Source organism: Fusarium verticillioides, chromosome 10 (genome assembly GCF_000149555.1).
Source record: "Fusarium verticillioides 7600 chromosome 10, whole genome shotgun sequence".
Taxonomy (NCBI): domain Eukaryota; kingdom Fungi; phylum Ascomycota; class Sordariomycetes; order Hypocreales; family Nectriaceae; genus Fusarium; species Fusarium verticillioides.
This window is the reverse complement of record NC_031684.1, coordinates 1,005,236-1,023,801: the sequence shown is the minus strand read 5'-3', so window position 1 is coordinate 1,023,801 and position 18,566 is coordinate 1,005,236. Positions and strand designations below refer to the sequence as shown.

General features: G+C 48.4%; 9 protein-coding genes across 9 annotated transcripts; 4 read left to right on the top strand and 5 right to left on the bottom strand.

Moving 5' to 3' along the window:
* Positions 1-1,828: 1,828 nt before the first annotated feature.
* Positions 1,829-3,383, bottom strand: FVEG_08756 (hypothetical protein; the record flags this gene model as incomplete). The annotated part of the gene is made up of 6 exons (XM_018897641.1): positions 1,829-2,148; positions 2,202-2,269; positions 2,319-2,809; positions 2,859-3,040; positions 3,097-3,232; positions 3,285-3,383. 6 exons carry the CDS (start codon positions 3,381-3,383, stop codon positions 1,829-1,831), a joined length of 1,296 nt encoding a protein of 431 aa, XP_018755346.1.
* A 1,549-nt stretch (positions 3,384-4,932) lies between these two features.
* Positions 4,933-6,449, top strand: FVEG_08757 (hypothetical protein; the record flags this gene model as incomplete). The annotated part of the gene is made up of 4 exons (XM_018897642.1): positions 4,933-5,173; positions 5,231-5,337; positions 5,388-6,067; positions 6,119-6,449. 4 exons carry the CDS (start codon positions 4,933-4,935, stop codon positions 6,447-6,449), a joined length of 1,359 nt encoding a protein of 452 aa, XP_018755347.1.
* Positions 6,450-6,551: 102 nt separating this feature from the next.
* FVEG_16420 (L-lactate dehydrogenase (cytochrome)) lies at positions 6,552-8,314 on the bottom strand. Its single transcript, XM_018905654.1, has 5 exons — positions 8,197-8,314; positions 8,116-8,149; positions 8,023-8,060; positions 7,694-7,975; positions 6,552-7,640 (listed from the first exon to the last, which is right to left on the bottom strand). The coding sequence occupies exons 1-5, from the start codon at positions 8,260-8,262 to the stop codon at positions 6,663-6,665; spliced, it is 1,398 nt and encodes a 465-aa protein (XP_018755348.1). The 5' UTR covers positions 8,263-8,314; the 3' UTR covers positions 6,552-6,662.
* Positions 8,315-9,030: 716 nt separating this feature from the next.
* FVEG_08758 (hypothetical protein) lies at positions 9,031-10,506 on the top strand (the record flags this gene model as incomplete). Its single annotated transcript, XM_018897643.1, has 5 exons — positions 9,031-9,962; positions 10,018-10,046; positions 10,108-10,199; positions 10,251-10,308; positions 10,370-10,506. 5 exons carry the CDS (start codon positions 9,031-9,033, stop codon positions 10,504-10,506), a joined length of 1,248 nt encoding a protein of 415 aa, XP_018755349.1.
* A 617-nt stretch (positions 10,507-11,123) lies between these two features.
* On the top strand, positions 11,124-12,897 carry FVEG_08760 (hypothetical protein). Its single transcript, XM_018897645.1, has one exon. The coding sequence runs from the start codon at positions 11,180-11,182 to the stop codon at positions 12,776-12,778; it is 1,599 nt and encodes a 532-aa protein (XP_018755350.1). The 5' UTR covers positions 11,124-11,179; the 3' UTR covers positions 12,779-12,897.
* FVEG_08759 (oxidoreductase) lies at positions 12,769-14,297 on the bottom strand. Its single transcript, XM_018897644.1, has 2 exons — positions 13,722-14,297; positions 12,769-13,668 (listed from the first exon to the last, which is right to left on the bottom strand). Exons 1-2 carry the CDS (start codon positions 14,215-14,217, stop codon positions 12,857-12,859), a joined length of 1,308 nt encoding a protein of 435 aa, XP_018755351.1. The 5' UTR covers positions 14,218-14,297; the 3' UTR covers positions 12,769-12,856.
* A 767-nt stretch (positions 14,298-15,064) lies between these two features.
* Positions 15,065-15,771, bottom strand: FVEG_16421 (hypothetical protein; the record flags this gene model as incomplete). Its single annotated transcript, XM_018905655.1, has 2 exons — positions 15,065-15,424; positions 15,511-15,771. The coding sequence occupies 2 exons, from the start codon at positions 15,769-15,771 to the stop codon at positions 15,065-15,067; spliced, it is 621 nt and encodes a 206-aa protein (XP_018755352.1).
* Positions 15,772-15,822: 51 nt separating this feature from the next.
* Positions 15,823-16,426, bottom strand: FVEG_16422 (hypothetical protein; the record flags this gene model as incomplete). The annotated part of the gene is made up of 3 exons (XM_018905656.1): positions 15,823-16,195; positions 16,247-16,353; positions 16,409-16,426. The coding sequence occupies 3 exons, from the start codon at positions 16,424-16,426 to the stop codon at positions 15,823-15,825; spliced, it is 498 nt and encodes a 165-aa protein (XP_018755353.1).
* Positions 16,427-17,397: 971 nt separating this feature from the next.
* On the top strand, positions 17,398-18,372 carry FVEG_08761 (hypothetical protein; the record flags this gene model as incomplete). The annotated part of the gene is made up of 1 exon (XM_018897646.1): positions 17,398-18,372. One exon carries the CDS (start codon positions 17,398-17,400, stop codon positions 18,370-18,372), a length of 975 nt encoding a protein of 324 aa, XP_018755354.1.
* Between the last annotated feature and the right edge of the window lie 194 nt (positions 18,373-18,566).

Sequence of the window (18,566 nt, the reverse complement as noted above, 5' to 3'; positions counted from 1 at the left end):
GGACTCTCGGAGTATCGGACGATTTACTCGAGGAACCCGAGTGATTAGCCATCAGCCCACCAGCACGTAATAGTGTATGATTCCTCCTATCTGCAGAGGATTCACGCACAACCGAGATAGTGCTGTGCATTATCAGCCCGTTCACTTGAGCTTGGAGATCAGCCCAGATACGGAAGAAACTGCCTGACCGTTGACGCCAGTCTAGCACGTGCGTTGAGGAGATCTCCGCTGCCAGAGCTCTCCGGGAGGCCGGGACAGTCACGCTTGCGGCGCAAGAAACATGGAAAATTTGGATCTTCTTCGACATACGAAGGGACAGGGGAGGAATACCTTCGGAATGTGGGTGGCTTGGGAAATTGGGTCTTACATCCTGAAAGATATCGTCACATTAGTTGAGCTGCACCAATACGGACATTGCCTAGATTGCTAAAAGCAATGAATCCCATAATAGGATAACTAGTCCTACAAGTGAAACGGGCCCTGGTTAGTGAAGAGCTGTATTGGGACATGGAACCTGGCGATGGATGGCTGGCGGATTGAAACAAGGGGGTTTTGCGAGCTGTGCATAGAACGAAACATGGGAACATGGATACTGTATAGATTACGCCCCAGAATTTATTTGCCCTATTCACTGCCATGTTTCCGGATATTAGTAGAGTCATTGAGCCCCTTCAAGTTGCTCAATGATACTGCCCAACCCACTGGTGATGACTTACCAGCAGAAGCTCATCAGACAATCAGAGACTACGCGGCTGTGGGTCTGAAGATAAGACAACAGCTACATGCAATGAAAAAATATGAACAAGTATTGTTACATAGCGTATGCAGACCAAAGAGATAGGATGAATAATGCAAACTTTGTAAATGCGGATAGGAGACAGTGACTAACGAACGGAGTAGTATTCGTCACGGGGGGACGTTAGATTAGGCGAATCCGAGGTTGCATCACAGCAAACCCGGTACTTACGGTAGTATTATCAAGCACTGTGAACCCAGGTTACCCAACTCTTGGAAACGCTGACACTGAATAATTAAAGAAACGAATCGAGCGTCTAAAACACGTCAGTGTAATCCTCCTAAGCCCAAATATTCGGTAGATTGGATCCAGGAGGTTAAACAAGATTGACCCTCTTTTCTGAATGAAAACGATGAACTGAATTTGACTTTGGTAGTGCCTCTCTTGTTGGATCCTGGCTAGCCATTTTCGGTGTCGCCGTTGAGGGAGCATCCAAGATAATGCCTGCCTAGGGATGCAACATTGAGATTGGGTTTTGATGCTAAACGGCCCGCAAGGACGGAGGAGTCTTAACGGTCCCCGGGCATTAGTGGTTCCTTATATGCCGATCACTGGGGGCTTAAGGACCGGGCCTTGGTGAGACATCATTGACAGGGTGTTAATCCCAGGAGCCAATAAAGGACAGGGGATGGCATCGAACCAGCAAGAAACCGCAGATCGGCAGGAATCAGTCCAGAATATCCATATGTATTGGGTTTACAAAAGACTTTTCTCACAGTGAAACCTCTCTATGCCAAGAAGATTATACGACACAGTCAATGACAGTGGAAAGTACAATAGTGATAGTGTTACTAAGGGCTTGTGAATGACAACTAGCAGTAGGAAGGTATCGACACCAAGGTGTTTGAAGTTAAATCCCAGTAACGTTGCTCAAAAGTCGCGTGGGAAGCAATTTTGCTATACGAATGAGCGCGCCTATCTACATGTGACCCATATACCGCACAAAGCTGGCAAAATGAAGTCAATATAATAAAACAACATCGAAAGTGTAAAGTTAATCTAAACGCTTCACAAAGCACAGGTCGTAGGCGTCTACGCCATCGAATGAACGTTTGTGGAGCTCACATTAGTGGCAGGATCCGGCCCCTTGCCAATGAGACTCCGCTCATCAAGCTCAAAGTACTCCTTGTTATCTGTCTTGGAGCGAGCCCCACGGCTGCCACCCCAGCTTCCAGCACTCTTGTCCAGTGTGGAGTCCTTGTTTGTGCTGGAGAAGCTCATCTTGGAGGCAATGGTAGCCATGGCGTTGGGCCAGAGATGCTTGAAGAGATGGCGGATGGCTGGGAGGCTTGCGCATACCATGCCGAGTTCCGTTTCCCAGATAGACCAGATAGTGACTTCGACGTACTCCCCTGATATTTGTGTTAGAGCGTGTTTGCGTTGCATCTCGATCCTGGCCACTTACAGGTTGGGTTAGTCGTCTTTCCCAAAGAGATCAGGAATGGCAGACGGATGATACTAAACACGGTGACACTGCGAATTGTTAGCTTGTATGCAACGATTTGGGGCCACATAAACTTACACAATGCCTAGACTGAACATAACAAAGAGCTGGATCTTCTGCCGGCCCTTGACCTGCAGCTTCCAAAGGTGATTGATCGGCAAGACTAGGATGACGATATCACAAGCCATGTTGATTCCACCGAAGGCATAAGTCTGCGAGTTGAGGTCGTTGCAGTGGCCTTTGTGTTCGGCATCCCAGCTTGTCCAATTATAAGAAGCTGGAAGACATTGGAGTCCAGTGGTGATCATTGTTGCAGCCCCGCACAAGCAGACAAAGATGCCGATCGACACAGTCAACTTTTTGAACTCAGAAGTAGTGAAGATACCACGGAGAAAGAAAAGAATCGAGATCTTCGTGCTATACAAGTGAACACTGTACATGATCTGATCTATCCAGAAGAGCTTCAGTAGTTCGTACAGGCGCTCGAACGGAGTGATGTCCCAGATGTTTAGCCCAAAGCCTAGATCTGCGAGTCTGCACGCGAGCCAGATGTAAGGCACTGTAGCAAACTATACCCTTTGGTTAGTAACGGCCAGTAGGGAATGAGCTGAAACATACTCCTGCAATGAGAATCGCATAGTCATCAGGACCAAGCTTGCCAAAGATCTTTAGCTTGGAGTATATTCTCAAGATGACACAAATCTCGGCGAGGATACAAGCAACGAGGGCGTTGATCCTGAACTTCATCTGTTGGCTCTTGACAGGAACACCGCACGCCAGGTTCTGAACTCTCATCAATGCTGTAGAAAGGGGTTGGTTAGTGCTCATGCATTGCTACCATGATAGGTAAACCTACTCAGAGAGTCCTTGACTGTGCAGTTCTTCAGCACGCAAGCCTGCGTCAATCCTGCAAATGTCTGATCCGTACAGAGACATGTTGTGTTTGTCATTGAGCATGGTGACTGTGGTATCGCTTGCGTGACACATTGTATCTGGTCTAACTGTTAGTCAAAGCTGAATAGTTGGCGGTAGGCTGTCACTAACATCGCAGTCAGGGAGCTGAGAAGCTAGCTCAGTAAAGCTGGCCGCATTAACGAACCCGATCAAGGCCACTGTGAAGAAGGAAAGCGACAAGAGACGCATGGCTGTAGAGTCTGTGTTGAACGGAATCGCAGCGAAGTATCAGAGCCAGCTCAGAAATCAATGTAAAAAGACATGAACAACAACAGGCAGGATGATTTTTATGTCTCTATCTATATCTTAAAACAATGAAATATTACGGTTTTCAACTACCGATAATACTAGTAAATCTCTAATATCTGGTGTCGAGGGGTCGAGTGGATCGGTCGAATTGCCACTGAAAAGCTTTGCCCGTTGAATGTTGCATTCCGGCAAACATTCCTTTCTTTTGTTATTCAAAAGTTCATAACAACCAACATTCATAACCGTTGAGTGTTACGTAGCTCAATCTGGAAGATGTCAACCCTTCCGAAAAACGAGAAATGAAAGACTAACAGGGATATGAAACTTCCGGCATAGAGGACCTAATATCGACACTATGGTACAGTAGCATCCAAGAACTAACAGTTGAAGATCAACATCTCTGTTAGTTTATGCATCCTTGTTTTGTGCATGTTTCCTCTTTCCTGGTTCATAGATAGGGATGAGATGATTAGATGACAGGCGCTGGATGCTTGTTCCCTGAGTTTGCTATCCCTGTCGTTTCCCGCTCCTACTGCTACGTCAGATAACCAACGGTTGAGACTGCAACGCAAAACCCTTGTTAGGCGCTGGGTACATCATCCTTGAGTGATTAGCAAAGGCTATGGTCATCGCCAACTGCCGCTTAGCTCGGAATTGCTTCCCCGCCCATTTGTTACTCACTGCCGTGGAGACGAAAACCTTTGCTAGAGTTCGTGAAGGATTTGCGAGCCCTGTAAGGGTCACACCCCCTGAAGCTTGACTCAAGCACCTGCAGGTTATTCTTCTCACTATGGTCCGGGGTTGCCTGTCGTATTCAATTGTGCACAACCCTACGCGGAAATGCAACTCAATAGAGCGTTTTGTCATTCCAACTCTGCGAATACCCACTCAAGAGAGAGAGATTCGCGACGATCTTTTGCGGTCTAGGGATGAAGTTTTCGACAGAGAGATTCCAAGGCTCGTAAAGCCCTGCGATACAATGTGATTAGAAGGCTTCAGTCCACCGGAACTTTGACAAAAGCATCCGCGTCATCAAATTTGCAGGAATTGCCAAAGCTATGACCTTGCTTCTGCCGATCTGTTCCTCGAAGCGCCAAGCTCGTTCAGACGAAGTGCGAGTTGATTAGAACTTAGGGATTACTCACCCCTGTCTGTCCAGTTAGCCAGCCACAGCTCATGGTATTTCGAACTCATCTCGCTCCATTGGACGATCAACTCAGGAGAAGCTTTCTGTCTTCCCACCAGCTTGGTAGCATCCTATTGTGATGAGCAATGCGACGGCCCTAGCACTCCGGAAGGACGGCCTCTACAATAGTGCAAAGATCAAATCTCCCGATGCATCTGGTATATAAACATAACTTCAACCTTCTAGGTTATATGACAAATGAGTCAACTCTCATTCGCATTCTCTCTTTCATACGGACTTCATTCATTCCTTTGAAGATCATTCGCTCGTTTTACCCTAATCGTATTCGCTGAAGTTGATAATATGAAGCCTTTCACTCTTGCGACTCTGGCTACGGCCTTGCTTTCTAACCAAGCGACCGCTCTGCCTAAACTTGATGCTGACACGCCTATTCCTCTGAACGCTTTCAAGTTTGGTGCTCGTGATGCGAAGAATCCTCACCTTGGTGTTGATCCTGAGCTGATTCGCAAGTTTGCCTCTCAGGCCCCTACCAACCTGGGCAAGAGGGTTATCGACTTTGACCCCAAGGAGCAGCTCGTTGATGGTTAGTCCCCAGACGCCAAAGCTTCAAGTCCCAAGATCCCAGCTGACAAGTCAATAGTACATGGCGAGCACGAGTTCAACCCACCCGACTTTGAGGCTGGTGATGTTCGAGGACTTTGCCCAGGATTGAACACTCTTGCTAACCATGGGTACCTCCCTCATAACGTATGTTTCCATACTGGTCGGCCAAGAACAAGTGACTAATCTTTCGATAGGGTGTTGCTACATTCACCCAGTATGTCACTGCTGTTGGTAAGGTCTGGGGAATGGCGCCCGACATGTCTTCTCTCCTCACCACTTTGGGTGTTGTTCTCGGCGGTAACCTCGTCGCTGTCTCTCAAGGAGGCTGGTCCAAGTACATGAACAACAATCTACTTGGCCTCTTTGGAACTCCTCGTGGTCTCAGTGGCTCTCACCCCTTCTTCGAGGTTGATGGCAGCCCCACTCGAGGTGATCTCTATGACCCCATTGGCGACAACAACGACATGAACATGACCTACTTCATGGAGCTCTACAACCTGCAAAAGGACGCCGAGAACCCCAACTACAGCATTGAGGTTCTGTACGAGCACAACAAGAACCGCTGGCACCAGACCATTGCTACCAACCCCTACGCTTGGTTCGGCCCTGCTAGCGGCTGGCTCGTCCGTGCTAGCCCTTACTCTTTCACTGCTCGTCTTGCTGCCAACCGCTCTGCTGAGCATCCTGACGACGGCATCCTCGACAAGGAGATGCTCAAGGCCTTTTTCTCTGTTTACGGACCTGAGGATAACATGACCTACGTCGTTGGCCATGAGCGTATTCCCGAGAATTTCTACCGCCGCCGCTACACCGACTATGGCATTGCTGCCAACGCCCTTGACATTGTTACTCACAGTCACCCTGAGGTCCTTAGGTAAGTCATCTCGTGATTGTTCCCGTATGAAGTCGAACTAACATCTGTCAGCATCGGCGGTAACACCAACGGTGTCAACACCTTTGTCGGAATCAACTTCGACGACCTTGCTGGTGGAGTCCTCAACGGAAAGAACCTTCTCCAGGGTAACAACCTCGTCTGCTTTGCTCTCAACGCTATCAAGACCGTCTCCCCCAACGCTTTATCTTCTCTCTTCGCCACCTTGTCTTCTGTAACTGATGTCCTCTTCGCTGCTCTTGAGCCTATCATGGGAGCTATGGACTGCCCCGTGTACAAGGACTTGAGTGTCAATGGCACGAACTGGCTCGACTACAACAAGAAGATGTACCCTGGTTTCAAGAAGGCTGGTGGCGGCTGGTAAAACTGTGATGATAGATCTGCAGTGACGGGATGTATTGGCTTCGGTTTAGAAAGTTTGACTCTGTATATTATTAGATAATGCACATACTATAATCGATAGTTTTTGGGCAATCACTTCATCTTTCGAAATCTCGCTGTCACTTCGAACGCGCTCCGTGATCTTGTCAGTCTATAGTGGCTGCTTACAGTACAAGATGCCAACAATATCAGACGTTTATAGCCTTTCTCGAACCTCGCCGAGCACCTTTACCATCCGTGGGTGAAGCTGATCAATAGAGGTGCACCCAAGAAGTCGCATATTCCTTTCAAGCTCATCTTTGTAGATGCGAATAGCTTTCTCAAGTCCTATTTGCCCATAGGCAGCCATCGCGTAGAGAAATGGGCGACCGATGCCAACGCCACGAGCCCCGAGACACAAAGCTTTTAACATATCTGACCCGCGGCGAACCCCACCGTCAATATACACCTCAAGCTTACCCTGAAGGCCTCGTTCTCTCAAGATGGGCATAGCCTCTACGAGGACATCAATTGAAGCCTCTGAGTAATCGAGTTGTCGTCCGCCATGATTAGAGATAATCACAGTTTGGACGCCATATTCTGCTGCCTTTATGACGTCTTCAACTCGCTGCACGCCTTTGAGGACGATCGGCATGCTGGTGATTTCTTGGAACCACGGGATATCACCCCAAGACAGAGTTGAGTTCATTATGAGAGACGGATCCAGCTCTGTTGCTGGTGCATCTTGAAATTCGTCGTCTTCATACTCATTCTGTTGCGAACTTAGGACCTTCTCGCGACTTCCGAGATGTGGATTATCAACAGTGATGCACAAAGCTTTACAACCTCGTGCCTCCGCAGCTTCAACAGCTTTCCGCGTCACATTCCGATCATTCTTGACATAAATTTGATACCATTGAGTGCGATCGGGTTCCCTAGCATTCGTGATGTCGCCAAGATGACATGATGAGTACAATGGTATCATTTGGATGATATCATGCTTGTTGCTTGCTCTTGCCAACGTCATTTCGCCGTCAGGGTCTCCAAGCTTTGCGTGTGCAGTGGCTGTTATGTAGATTGGAGCGGATGTATGTGCTCCAAGCATAGTGGTAGAGATATCCACATGCTCAACGTTGACAAGAACCTTTGGCCGAAACCGTATGCGTTGGAATGCCGCGTTATTCTCATTGATGGTCTGTTGCTTGTAAATATCATGCTAAGAATGATTCGAGCCAAGGACCAACTTACAAATTCGTCCTCAGCCCCAGTGGAATAGTAGTTCCAAGAAGATTTCTTCATTGTCTGTTGTGCTACAGACTCGAAGTCCGATATTTTCACGCATTGTGATAACTTTGGCTTGCTTATCAGAGTGCCTTGGCCCTGTTCCGGTTCATCAGACTGAATGGCTCCGTTTGCGGATGTGCCTGCTGCGCTGGTATCGATATCGCCCAGGTGCTTGGATGGCTCGAGCCACTTATCAAGAACGTCATTCGAGTGAATCAAATCGAAGTCTGCGGTAGAGTCTTTGCCCTGAAATAGTTCGTACGGGAGCTTCTTGAGGAGGAGGCAACACATACCGCATTTTTCAGGATCACCTTCTTTCCTCCTGGATGATCTATGGAAGGGGTCAATATGAGTGTAAATATGCAGGTGACGAGCGTCATGTATACTTGGAAGAAACTCTGTAAGATCGTAGACCTTGTTCTGTAGCTCTATTAGTGGGTGCAGTGTCGACTGAGCGATTTACATGCATGAATGATGAACCAACAAGAGTTGGCGTTGTTGTGTTTGGCAACTTCTGCGGGATGCAATGCCATGATGTCCCTGTTGTCGGATTCTTCTAATCATTCGCAAATCTGCACTTTTCTTGAGTTCGTCATGCGACTTGTTTGACTATAAATCTGTCAATGTTGATCCATAATCCCCGTCATGTGCGAGTGGAGACGAGTGGTGCAATCAGAGGACGAGCTATAGCAAAGCCTGCACCTTGTGAAACGGAGAACGAAGGTGACAAGAGACTCAACGCTAAGAGGTTGCCTTGATTCTGAGCATTACATGAATGAAGAATTTGGACAAATTGCATATGTTGAGATCTTCACAATGAGCTGGTATTGGTTCCTGCACCCGAAGATGCAGCTGTCAAGTAGGCTTTCGAAACGGTCATTGATTGGTCATAAAAACCCATCATGATCTTGAATTAAGAAGCCTGAGAAAACTTCAACACGGCGGTGAGGCTGGTAGTGGTCGCGAGTCTGAGGCCGCATCTTGCCGAGATACTGGGGACCAGAGTCATGAACAGATCAAGCACCTCCTTTGACGTGGTCCAGACTTAAAAAGCCTAAATGTATGCATAACCAACCGCTGCCAAGTAACAATGTGGAAATTGGGCCAAGCCGCCAAGCTTACATCTCATTCATCAGCGATTGAAACTATCGACATACTAGAGTAACAAATCGATAGCCTCAAATTAAGTGATCAGCTGAACGCTCCTGACAGCTGTCTTAAAAAATGACCGGGCCCTTCAAAAATACTGCTATTACCGGAAGCACCTTTCAACTCACTCGCGGTGATATTCCCATCTCGAGATGCGGTTTCTCGCTTTTGTAGGCGTTTGCCTACCGCTCATTTCAGGCTCGCCAGTTGACACCTCGCGCTCAGGTCTATTCCCCCGTATTGTCACCGGCATTGAGAAGCCTTCTTGTGGTGTGTTAGGCTATAAGCCAGACCCTTTTCTTACCAGAACTCGAAAATGCCGTTTGGTCGATTGTCGGGAGCTTTGCTCTGTCATTACTGGCTGTCAGAGCTACGCGGAGAGCAACGCCAGATGTCTTCTGTTCTCCTCTTCTGTGGCAGAAGGATCCCAACAAGACTCGACGTCTCCTTATATACTTTATGACCTTGGTTGTTCTATGACCACGTCTTCGACCACTGAGACTCTGCCCGAAGCCACAATCAGCGCACGTACTGGGTTGTCCACCTCAGGCACAGAGGCCGCTACAACTTCAAATGCGCAGCCCTCGTCAACGGCAGCTACTTTTACTACAGAACTCAGTACAGGATTAGCCTTTTCATCGAGTTCTCTCTCTAGTGAGCCGATCACCGCGACCACCACTGGTCTCACTACAGATGAAGTGAGTGCAAGTGTTTCAGTGTCCAGCGATGCTACCTCAACAGCAATTATTCCCGGCTCGAATACCGAAACGACTCCGACAGGGGATACAACAACCACAACAGCAGGCGAACCTACCACTACCGGCTCGAGTACACCTACCGTCTATGTCATTCGATTGGTGAATCCAGATGAGTCTACCTTTGGCTACGTCTCCTCTGCCGTGGACCACAATCGTAAATATGGCTCTAAGGAAGACGCTTTGGAGATTCAGATATCTCCACCCGAGCCAGGTGCCACTTCTCAGATAGAAATCGTTCATGCTGAGTTATTCGGTGGCCTCACACGCTTATGTGCCGTTCAGAGTACTCATAACACAAACCCCGACTTGGGGCCAGACTCGTCTTTGTAAGTAAAGAGATATCTCGAGCCTGATATACAAAGCACTTACTGGATCAAATAGCTACAACTACCTTTCTACATGTACTCCTAGTAAGTGGAATCTGGAAACGCAATGGCCTTCGAACTCTAGCCGGACCACTGACAGTAGCAGGCCCTCCCGGTAGTCCGCCAGCCAATGTTTATCACGCTTGGACCAACTGGGCTGAACTGAATCGATATACGTTGGCAGCTGAATCAGCTATTGTGAGTCAACATTGACAAAGGAAGCTTCTCAATTCTAATACTGTCTCTTAGTGGAACATCGACCCCGTCACTCTTGAGGTCACTGCTTCTTGGATAAATACCGACGGATGTGAGTGAAAGTTTGTGTTGAAAAAGTGAGAATATTCATATGCTAACTCTGTCCTCTTTAGCCACTCCTCCTATCACCCTATTTATATCTGAATCTTCCAACTGGATTGGTATGACTGGGAGCTTGTCTGCAACGCAGGCTGCCTTTCCAAGCCAACCATATAGACGCATCAAGTTGGCTCTTGAGCTGATTTCGTAAATGGCTTCAGGTTCCAAGCAGAACGACCAACAAGAAGGCCTTTGGATAGTACCCGCGTGTCGATTTAATTCACAAACGATATCATCTCCTCTTGCGACGGACTTCAATACATCTTTCGGAAGCACCTTGAAATTGACACGGCGAGGCCGGAAGTTTGTCTAAACTGCAATATGCCTTCACCGATGGACCTTTCCGTAGAATAAATGCAACTTGAGTCTAGGGTACGAAACATGAGTTTTTTGTTTTGATCTGTCTGAATCAATCTCGTGGAGACGATTAGTGATCGATCTTTTCTGAGCTTATCTTGAACATCGGAAAATAGCGATAGCAAAAGTCCCTCGATCTCCCCGAACTAACCCCATGGAGTAACCGGACCCGTTACGGGTCGTGTATTTTGCCCCCCCGAGGACTAGCAACGTTTGATCAACAATCTGCCTATCATGTCCTCGAGGAGTAAGAAAACATCAGGTCTAGACACATAGTGTCAAAATAAACCCAGTACTGAACTTGTGCTAGTCTACCCAAGTTATTTTGTCATCTAGGATCACGGTCCACCATAAGAACGGTTACACGGCATCTCCATGTTGCGACACGATTAAGTTAAATGCCTCGTGGAGAACTCAATTGAACTCTTACTCCAACGTATTTTCCCCCTCACAAATAATCTCCAAAGATGGCATCGCAAGCAGATCCCGCGACAGCAGAGACCAGGGTGTCCAAAGACCTGCATGACGAGACTGCCAAGCAAGATGTTAGCGCAGGTATCATAGTGCCTACGCTGGCAGAGGGCGACATGCCTGAGACAACCAAGAAGGAGATCTGGTCGTGGTACGCGTACTACATTGGTTCAAATGGACTCGCCTTGTTCAATTTTGGACCGACTGCTTTCCAGAATCTGCTGTCGCAGGCGGCGCCCAGTGATACTGGCCTTTTACCATTTGCGGGTCGCGCACGAGACGTCAACAGCATTGTCCTACTTGCCAATGGCATATCTTTCGCCATCCAGGCTGTTCTCTTTCTCATTATTGGAGCCTACGCAGATTTCGGAACTGGTCGACGATGGATTCTTCTGGTCTGGTCAATCGTCGCATATGGCATCGGCTTTGCCTGGCTGGGGGTCCATGATCCCAGCAAGTGGCAAACTGGCACAGCTCTTTACATCGTCGGCTTAATAGCATATCAGATGACTTTGACTTACTGGACCGCTGCGTTTCCCTCTCTCGCCAGAAACACTCCGCAGCTGAAAGAAGCTGCCCTCCAGTTCGAGTCTGGAGAAATCACCCAAAGCGAGATGGATCGCAAAGATGAGATGGAGAGGAGCAGGCTCAGCAACGTTGCCTTCTATATCCAGTCTGTTGGCGAAGTAGTTATTCTAGCCATTATCGTGGGCATCATGTTTGGTGTCAAAGTCGACAAGAGTGCCGAAAACAACAACTGGGGTCTGTCTGTTTTGATTGCTTTCGCTACTGCTTGTTGGCTTGTCCTCTCGATTCCCTGGTTCATATTCGAGAAGAAACGTCCAGGAATGAAGGTCCCGGATCATTTGAACATGATTACCGTCGGATTCTGGCAGCTTTGGGAGGCCCTCACTCAAATCTGGCAACTGAAGCAGAGCTTGATCTATCTTGTTGGATACTTCCTCCTGGGAGATTCTCTAAACACCACCGTCACGGTTATCGGCACCCTTCAGAACCAGGTTGTCAGCTACGAGACTCTCACTTTGACGTACCTCCTCATCGTCGGTATTGTCGCTCAAGCTATCGGCATTGGTGCCTTTTGGCTCATCCAGAAACACTTCAACCTCAGTGTCAAGGCCATGTTCAACGCCGTCATGGTCTTTATCATCCTTCTCGACGGCTGGGGCATGATTGGCAACTGGACCGATAAGTTTGGCTTCAAGAACGTCTGGGAGATCTGGCTGTATCAGGCTTTCTATGGACTATTTGTCTGTCCCTGGTACAGTTACTCGCAGATCATGATCAGCTCCGTCACACCTCGAGGACACGAGTTTCTTTTCTTCTCCCTGTTCAACATCATCGGCAAATCGTCCAGTTTCATCGGACCCTTCATCAGCAGTGCTATCATTGATGCTACCCCCGGTGGTACCAACAACAGTGCTCCCTTTTACTTCTTGTTTGCTTTGAGCTTGGTCAGTGCTATTGGAATCTGGTCTTTCCTCGATCTTGAGAAGAGTGCGCGGGAGCAAGAGTTGTTTATTATTCAAGAGAAGATACGCATGGGTGAGGAGTCAGAAGCAAGCAATATTGCGTAAATGTTACTGGTTTTGTTCATAGTAGCTATAGTAACTTTTATTTCGTACCGGTGAAGATTATGCTTGAGCTTCTTACGTTCAGGAACTGGGAACTAGCAAAATATCATCTACGTTTATCGCTTGTCCCGTAGCAATAGACCGGTTAGCCGCGATTCCGGTAAGTATTGAGGCAGCACCATCGATATGGCTCGCCGCTCGCATGTACTCATCCGACACTGGCGTTCCAAAGAGATCATTCAGTAGAACAGTATCTCCACCTCCGTGAGCGCCAACACCATCTTCGACCTTGATCTCTCTTGGCTTCTCGAAGAGAGGTCTAAGTAGGATCTTGCGACTCTCTAGAGATCCCTCATGTGCCTGATCACCACCTGAGTTGACGTAGCTGTTCTCTACGACCTCAACTTCAAGACGTCCACCAGTTCCATTGAAGCTAACTCGGAAACCCTCCCATGGTGCGTATGCTGTAAGGGAGTATGAGAGACTAGCTCCGTTGCGGTACTTGACGAGAACGTTCATGGTGTCTTCGATGCTGATACCGTCACCGAAGACGCTCTGGTCGCGGTAGTAAGCATCCTCGTGCTCAGCATCCAGGTACATAGCCTTCAACTGGGGATTCTCATCGAGGTGAAGGGCAAAAGGGTCGGCTTTTGCCACTTCGCTGCCATGGGCGCGGGTGTAGAACTTGGTCTCGCCTCGCTTCTCTGCGTTCTCTCGGCCGTAAAAGGCAAGGTCGCCTGTGGCAAATACGGTTTGAGGTCTGGTTTGAAGCCAGAAGTTGACAAGGTCGAAGTGATGGGTTGACTTGTGTACCAAAAGGCCACCGCTGTTGCGCTTGTCCCTGTGCCAACGGCGGAAGTAGTCGGCTCCGTGGCTGGTGTTCAGCATCCATTCTATGGTTGTGTTAGCATCTATCTTTTTCGATATGCTCCAATCACAGACTTACCAAAGTGAACACTTGTGACTTTCCCAATAGCTCCGGATCTCAGCAGCTCGAAAACTTTAGTGTTGTGAGGCGCATATCTGTAGTTGAAAGTGACGCGAACTTTCTGACCAGTTCTCTCGACTGCTGAGAATATTTCCTTGCATCTAGGGGCGTCAATGGTCATCGGCTTCTCAGTAATGACATTACATCCTAGTTCGAGAGCTCTGACGATGTAGATATTGTGTGTTCGATCCATGGTTGTGATGATGACTTCGTCTGGCTTTGACTCTTTGATCATCTGATCGAAGTTGCTGGCTAGATACGTTGGAACCTCGCCATGACCGAGTGACTTCAGCTTGAAGTTTGCATAGTTCATACGCGTCTGATTTGTGTCGCAAAGGGCTACAATGCATGACGTTTTGCTGTATTCTGTTGCGATGGCCGAGTAGAAGAAGCTTGAGCGGCCGCCGGTACCAACAACGGCATATCGCTTTCGTGCTCCTTGAGTTTCGGCCATGTTGGTCTGGTATTGAATTTCAGTGAATCCGAGACCCCCAAAGTGATAACAAGAGGCACGCGCGGTATTTATCAAGAATGGTCACGATTGGATGACATGCTCAGTTTGGGGGAGGGGGAGCATTACTCGGGGTTTCTTCCCCCGAATTGTGGGGCTGTTTGCGGGGGTCATCATCAAGTGACGGTCATGAAGGATGGCCCAATATCGCATAGTTCTGACGGACTAGACAGTCCCTCTAACTCATGAAAGGACATGTCAGTTCACTATAGGAACATAAGGTCCGGGTTGGCCCAAGGCTCAGGGAATGCGGCTTTCTGATGATTGAGTGACGAAATATGAGCGAGCCGCTTGACCTGCCCAGAAGCTTTGCGATTCAGTTCTGAGCTATCTGGAGCAGAAAGAATGGCTCTTTCGAGGCTACGGCATTTGTTTGGTCGAATTTGTTACGGATTCCTACAATCAAGCTCCAATCCGACATGACGGACGGCTGCTCGGGGAACTCGATGATGTTGACCAGCAAAACGATCAAGCCCGAAAGATTGCAGCAAGCATGAAGCCTGGTTACTTTGTCAGTCCGTATGCTCGGAATGGTCGAGGTCCAACTTACCAGGTTGAATACTCTGTCTCTCTCCCAAACGCCGACAATTCTAGGCCAAGCCTTGAATGCTCGACGCAATCGGACCACGCACAGGGCAATGAACTGATCTCTTTCTGGTTGATCCTGCCATCGATACCATCATCCCCAGTCGGATTCACAGTGGGAGAAAGGTAGCACCGTGCCCTGTCAATCCACGTCTCATCAAAAACAAAGGTCCCATGAATCCTGTAGAGGCATTCGAGGTGTCGGTTATACATGTTCATCACAAGGTGAACTGAGATTGTCGAGAAATCTTGGAACAGTTTGTCTGATCGTAGGAGCTCCAGTGGTAACGCGCTGCGCCAGTTGGCGAGCAATTTGTTCGACACGGTCCTTGGTCTCTGCCCGTTGCTCTTGGGACAGTCGTTGAGCTGTCCTGCTGTAGAGGAAGTTGTGCACTTTGCCTTGAATTATTGCCAACTCGGACCGAACACGCAAGTAGTTGAACCTAATCGTCCCTGTGCGTGACTCTAGTATTCCAGTGTCGTCATCTACACGCTGATCCGGAAGTTCAAGATCGGTTTCGGCATCGAATTGGGTGTAGGGCGCTTTGGTGCGAAAGGCAAGATCCTGTCCCTGAGAGTTAGTTGCTGCAGACAGCCAAGCTGAGACTTTTCACGTCATGCCTTGTTCAGGATGTAGGCTATCCAGAAAACTCGGTGACGTTGTGCTGCTTCATCAGGATCGTCGGATGCTCTGGCAGAAGGAAGTCCCATGCTTTGTGCAAGACGGATGGCACTTCCGATGAGTACTATTGCGAGTTGCGGATTCTTTGTTCCCTGAAACAGTATGAGCATGCCAGGCAGAACCTGCAAACCTAAAATATCGCCACTCCAGGCCATCAAGTCGGTCGTGACAGACTTCACGTTGCTCGTACACTGAGCCAGCTTTGGCTCCTCGATCGGTACATCATCCATGATGCGGTAAGTCACAGCGAGAACAAGGTTGACGACAGCCCAAGGAATCAATTAGCTCCTTTCATTCTTAGAGTACCAGTCGACCGTCATCTTCATGAAGGATACCTTGTCAAACAGAGGCATGTAGCGGCCATAGCTATCGAAGTATCTCTCCAGGACGTCCATGACTTCTTGAAGTGGTGGCAGCTCAAGCTTTCCTGTTTGAGCCAACATGGCTCCTGTTGGAAACTGTGGTGAAATTCCAAGGCAAGGTAATGTCGTAGCTTCGTTCCACATGTCTGAGACCTTGTACACGCGGATCTCGGGGAAATTCTGGATGTTCAAGCCGGTTGCATCGTGATGTGAAATGTCGGATGGCTTCTCGGTGGTGATTTGGCTCAGTCTTGCTTCGATCTGAGCCAAACGTGACTCGATTGTCTCGTCCCTGATGAAAATTAGCATGGTTATTCGTTGAGCTCAAAGAGCATCCGCATACCTTGCGGGAGTCGAAGAAGAATTGGCTGGGCTTGTTTCATTGGCAGTTTGAACAGGTTGGCTTGGCCAAGTCACATTTGATCTTTCTCGACACACAAAGATCGCAGGCTGGTACTTATCAGCTTTGAGCTTCTTGTAGGATGTCTCTCGTTATGTTACGTACCTTTGAGCATCCGGGCATGGCTTACAACCTTCATGATTGATGACTGGTAATTGAAGACAGATAATAGTGTGAAGACACAAATTGTGTTTGAGTTGATACGCCACTAACGAGTACTGTTAGGGATCAAACCAACTGGTCCTTATCTAGCAAGGTGACTGTAGCTATGCGATAGAGTCCAAACGAAGGTAAACCGGTCCATCACCAATGGTCAAACGATACAGTCGATAGAAGGGAAGCGCTGTAAGGGGTAATGCTTCCAGCATTAGTCAACCAACTGCTGGGTCCCTAGTTGAGAAATTTCGCCACAGCGCATCGAATCGGCACTATCAGAAATAGCTAGCGTCAGTTACCCACGGAACTCCGCGGCCGAGATCTTGATGAACCGCCATCTGCCGCGCGCTTACCGTCGCTTCTCAGGACTTTGTAGCCCCTTTCATGCAGTCCAGGCTTCTGGGGATAGTCGGTCTTCAATTGTGTAATTCACCGAAGGAACTTTAGGGTGACAAATCAAGGCAAGTCGCTCTCCCCATCGTAACAATTGTGCTGCTTCGCGGATACGTACTCAGGTAAACCTTTACAGGTGAACAGCTATACCGACTCTAAAGCCTTCTCAATACAAGAGTCCTTGCAAACACCAACCCCCGTGGTTAAGCGTTGTTCTCTAATTAAGACCATGGCAGGAAGCGCTTTCTCGAGATGATATATAATCCGAAGAGCGGCCGTTATTGCCTCTCTCCATCAAGCTTCACAAATCCGTCGCTGCCTCTGTCTAAATTCAACTAGCACAGCTTCACACCTCAAAGCCATGGATACTCCGCCGTTCCCTCAACATTCTTTTTCAGCCTCCTACGATGTCGTCATCATAGGCGGCGCAACAAGCGTCTCAGCAATTGCCTGATTTCTCGTGTCGAACCCTGACTTCAGGCAAAGTTCTCGTTGAGAAAGGCCCATCTCTTGCCTACTTTGCAACTCAGGCCAGCAATAACTGCATGCGTCAGCAATCTGTAACCGACATCAATGTCGAGATTGCTCAGTATGCTGCCGAATTTATTAAAGCTTTTCGGAAGAACCTCAAGTGCGAGGATGGCGACGGCATCCCGGATATCCCCCTCCGTAACTTCGGCTATCTGTATCTCGCTGATACTTCTGAGTTTGCTGGGGTTCTTGAGGAAGATCAAAAGCTTCAGGCTCACTGCGGTGCTGGGACTGAGATGCTGTCGGCTGATGAGATAGCATCCAAGTATCCTTTATTTGTTCTGGACGACATCCAGGCGGGCAGTCTCAACACTGTTGACGAAGGTGCCTTTGACGCCCTCGGCATGGCCTATAGCCTGCGCAAAGAATCTCCACAGCTTGGGGTCGATTACATCAACAATGAAGTTGTTGGAATGACTCGCGTCGGCAACAAAATCACTTCTGTTACTCTCGAGACTGGGGAGAGCATCAGTGTTGATAACGTTGTCAACGCCACAGGAACCATAGCTGCTGAGGTCTCGCGGCTTGCTGATATAGATCTCCCGATTGAGGCTCGCCGCAGATCCACGTATATCGTCTCTGTCGTTGAACCTCTGTCTCAAGATCTCCCGCTCACCATTGATCCTACTGGCGTTCATATGCAATCATACGGAAAGAAGGATTACCTCGTAGGCTGTTCTCCGATCGGTCTTGATGTTGCTGTCAACCCTGATGATTTCAGCTACGCGGAGGATGTATGGAACTTGAAGATGCTGCCTGTTCTCAAGAAGCGAGTTCCTCAGTTTTCCACTACAGAGGACACGCACTCGTGGATGAGCCATTACGAGTTCAACACGTTCGATCATAATGCCATCATTGGACCGCGTACTGAAGTCTCCAACCTGTTGCTCTGTGCCGGGTTTTCTGGACATGGAAGTCAACAAGCTCCTGCTTGTGGACGAGGTGTCACAGAGCTTATCACGTACGGAGAGTTTCGCACTCTGGATTAGTCGGCTTTGGGTTATGGCCGGATTCCTCACAATGAGCCTCTGATGGAACGCGCTGTCATTTAGATCTGTAGAATAGTCAATCAAGAGAACTCTTCGTACTCCGTTGCCGCCCAGTGCCTTCTCCAGCTTAACATTCGTGGGATAGTTGCTATGTGAAAGCTGATGAGCCCTTGAAGCCATACAATAGCAGGCGC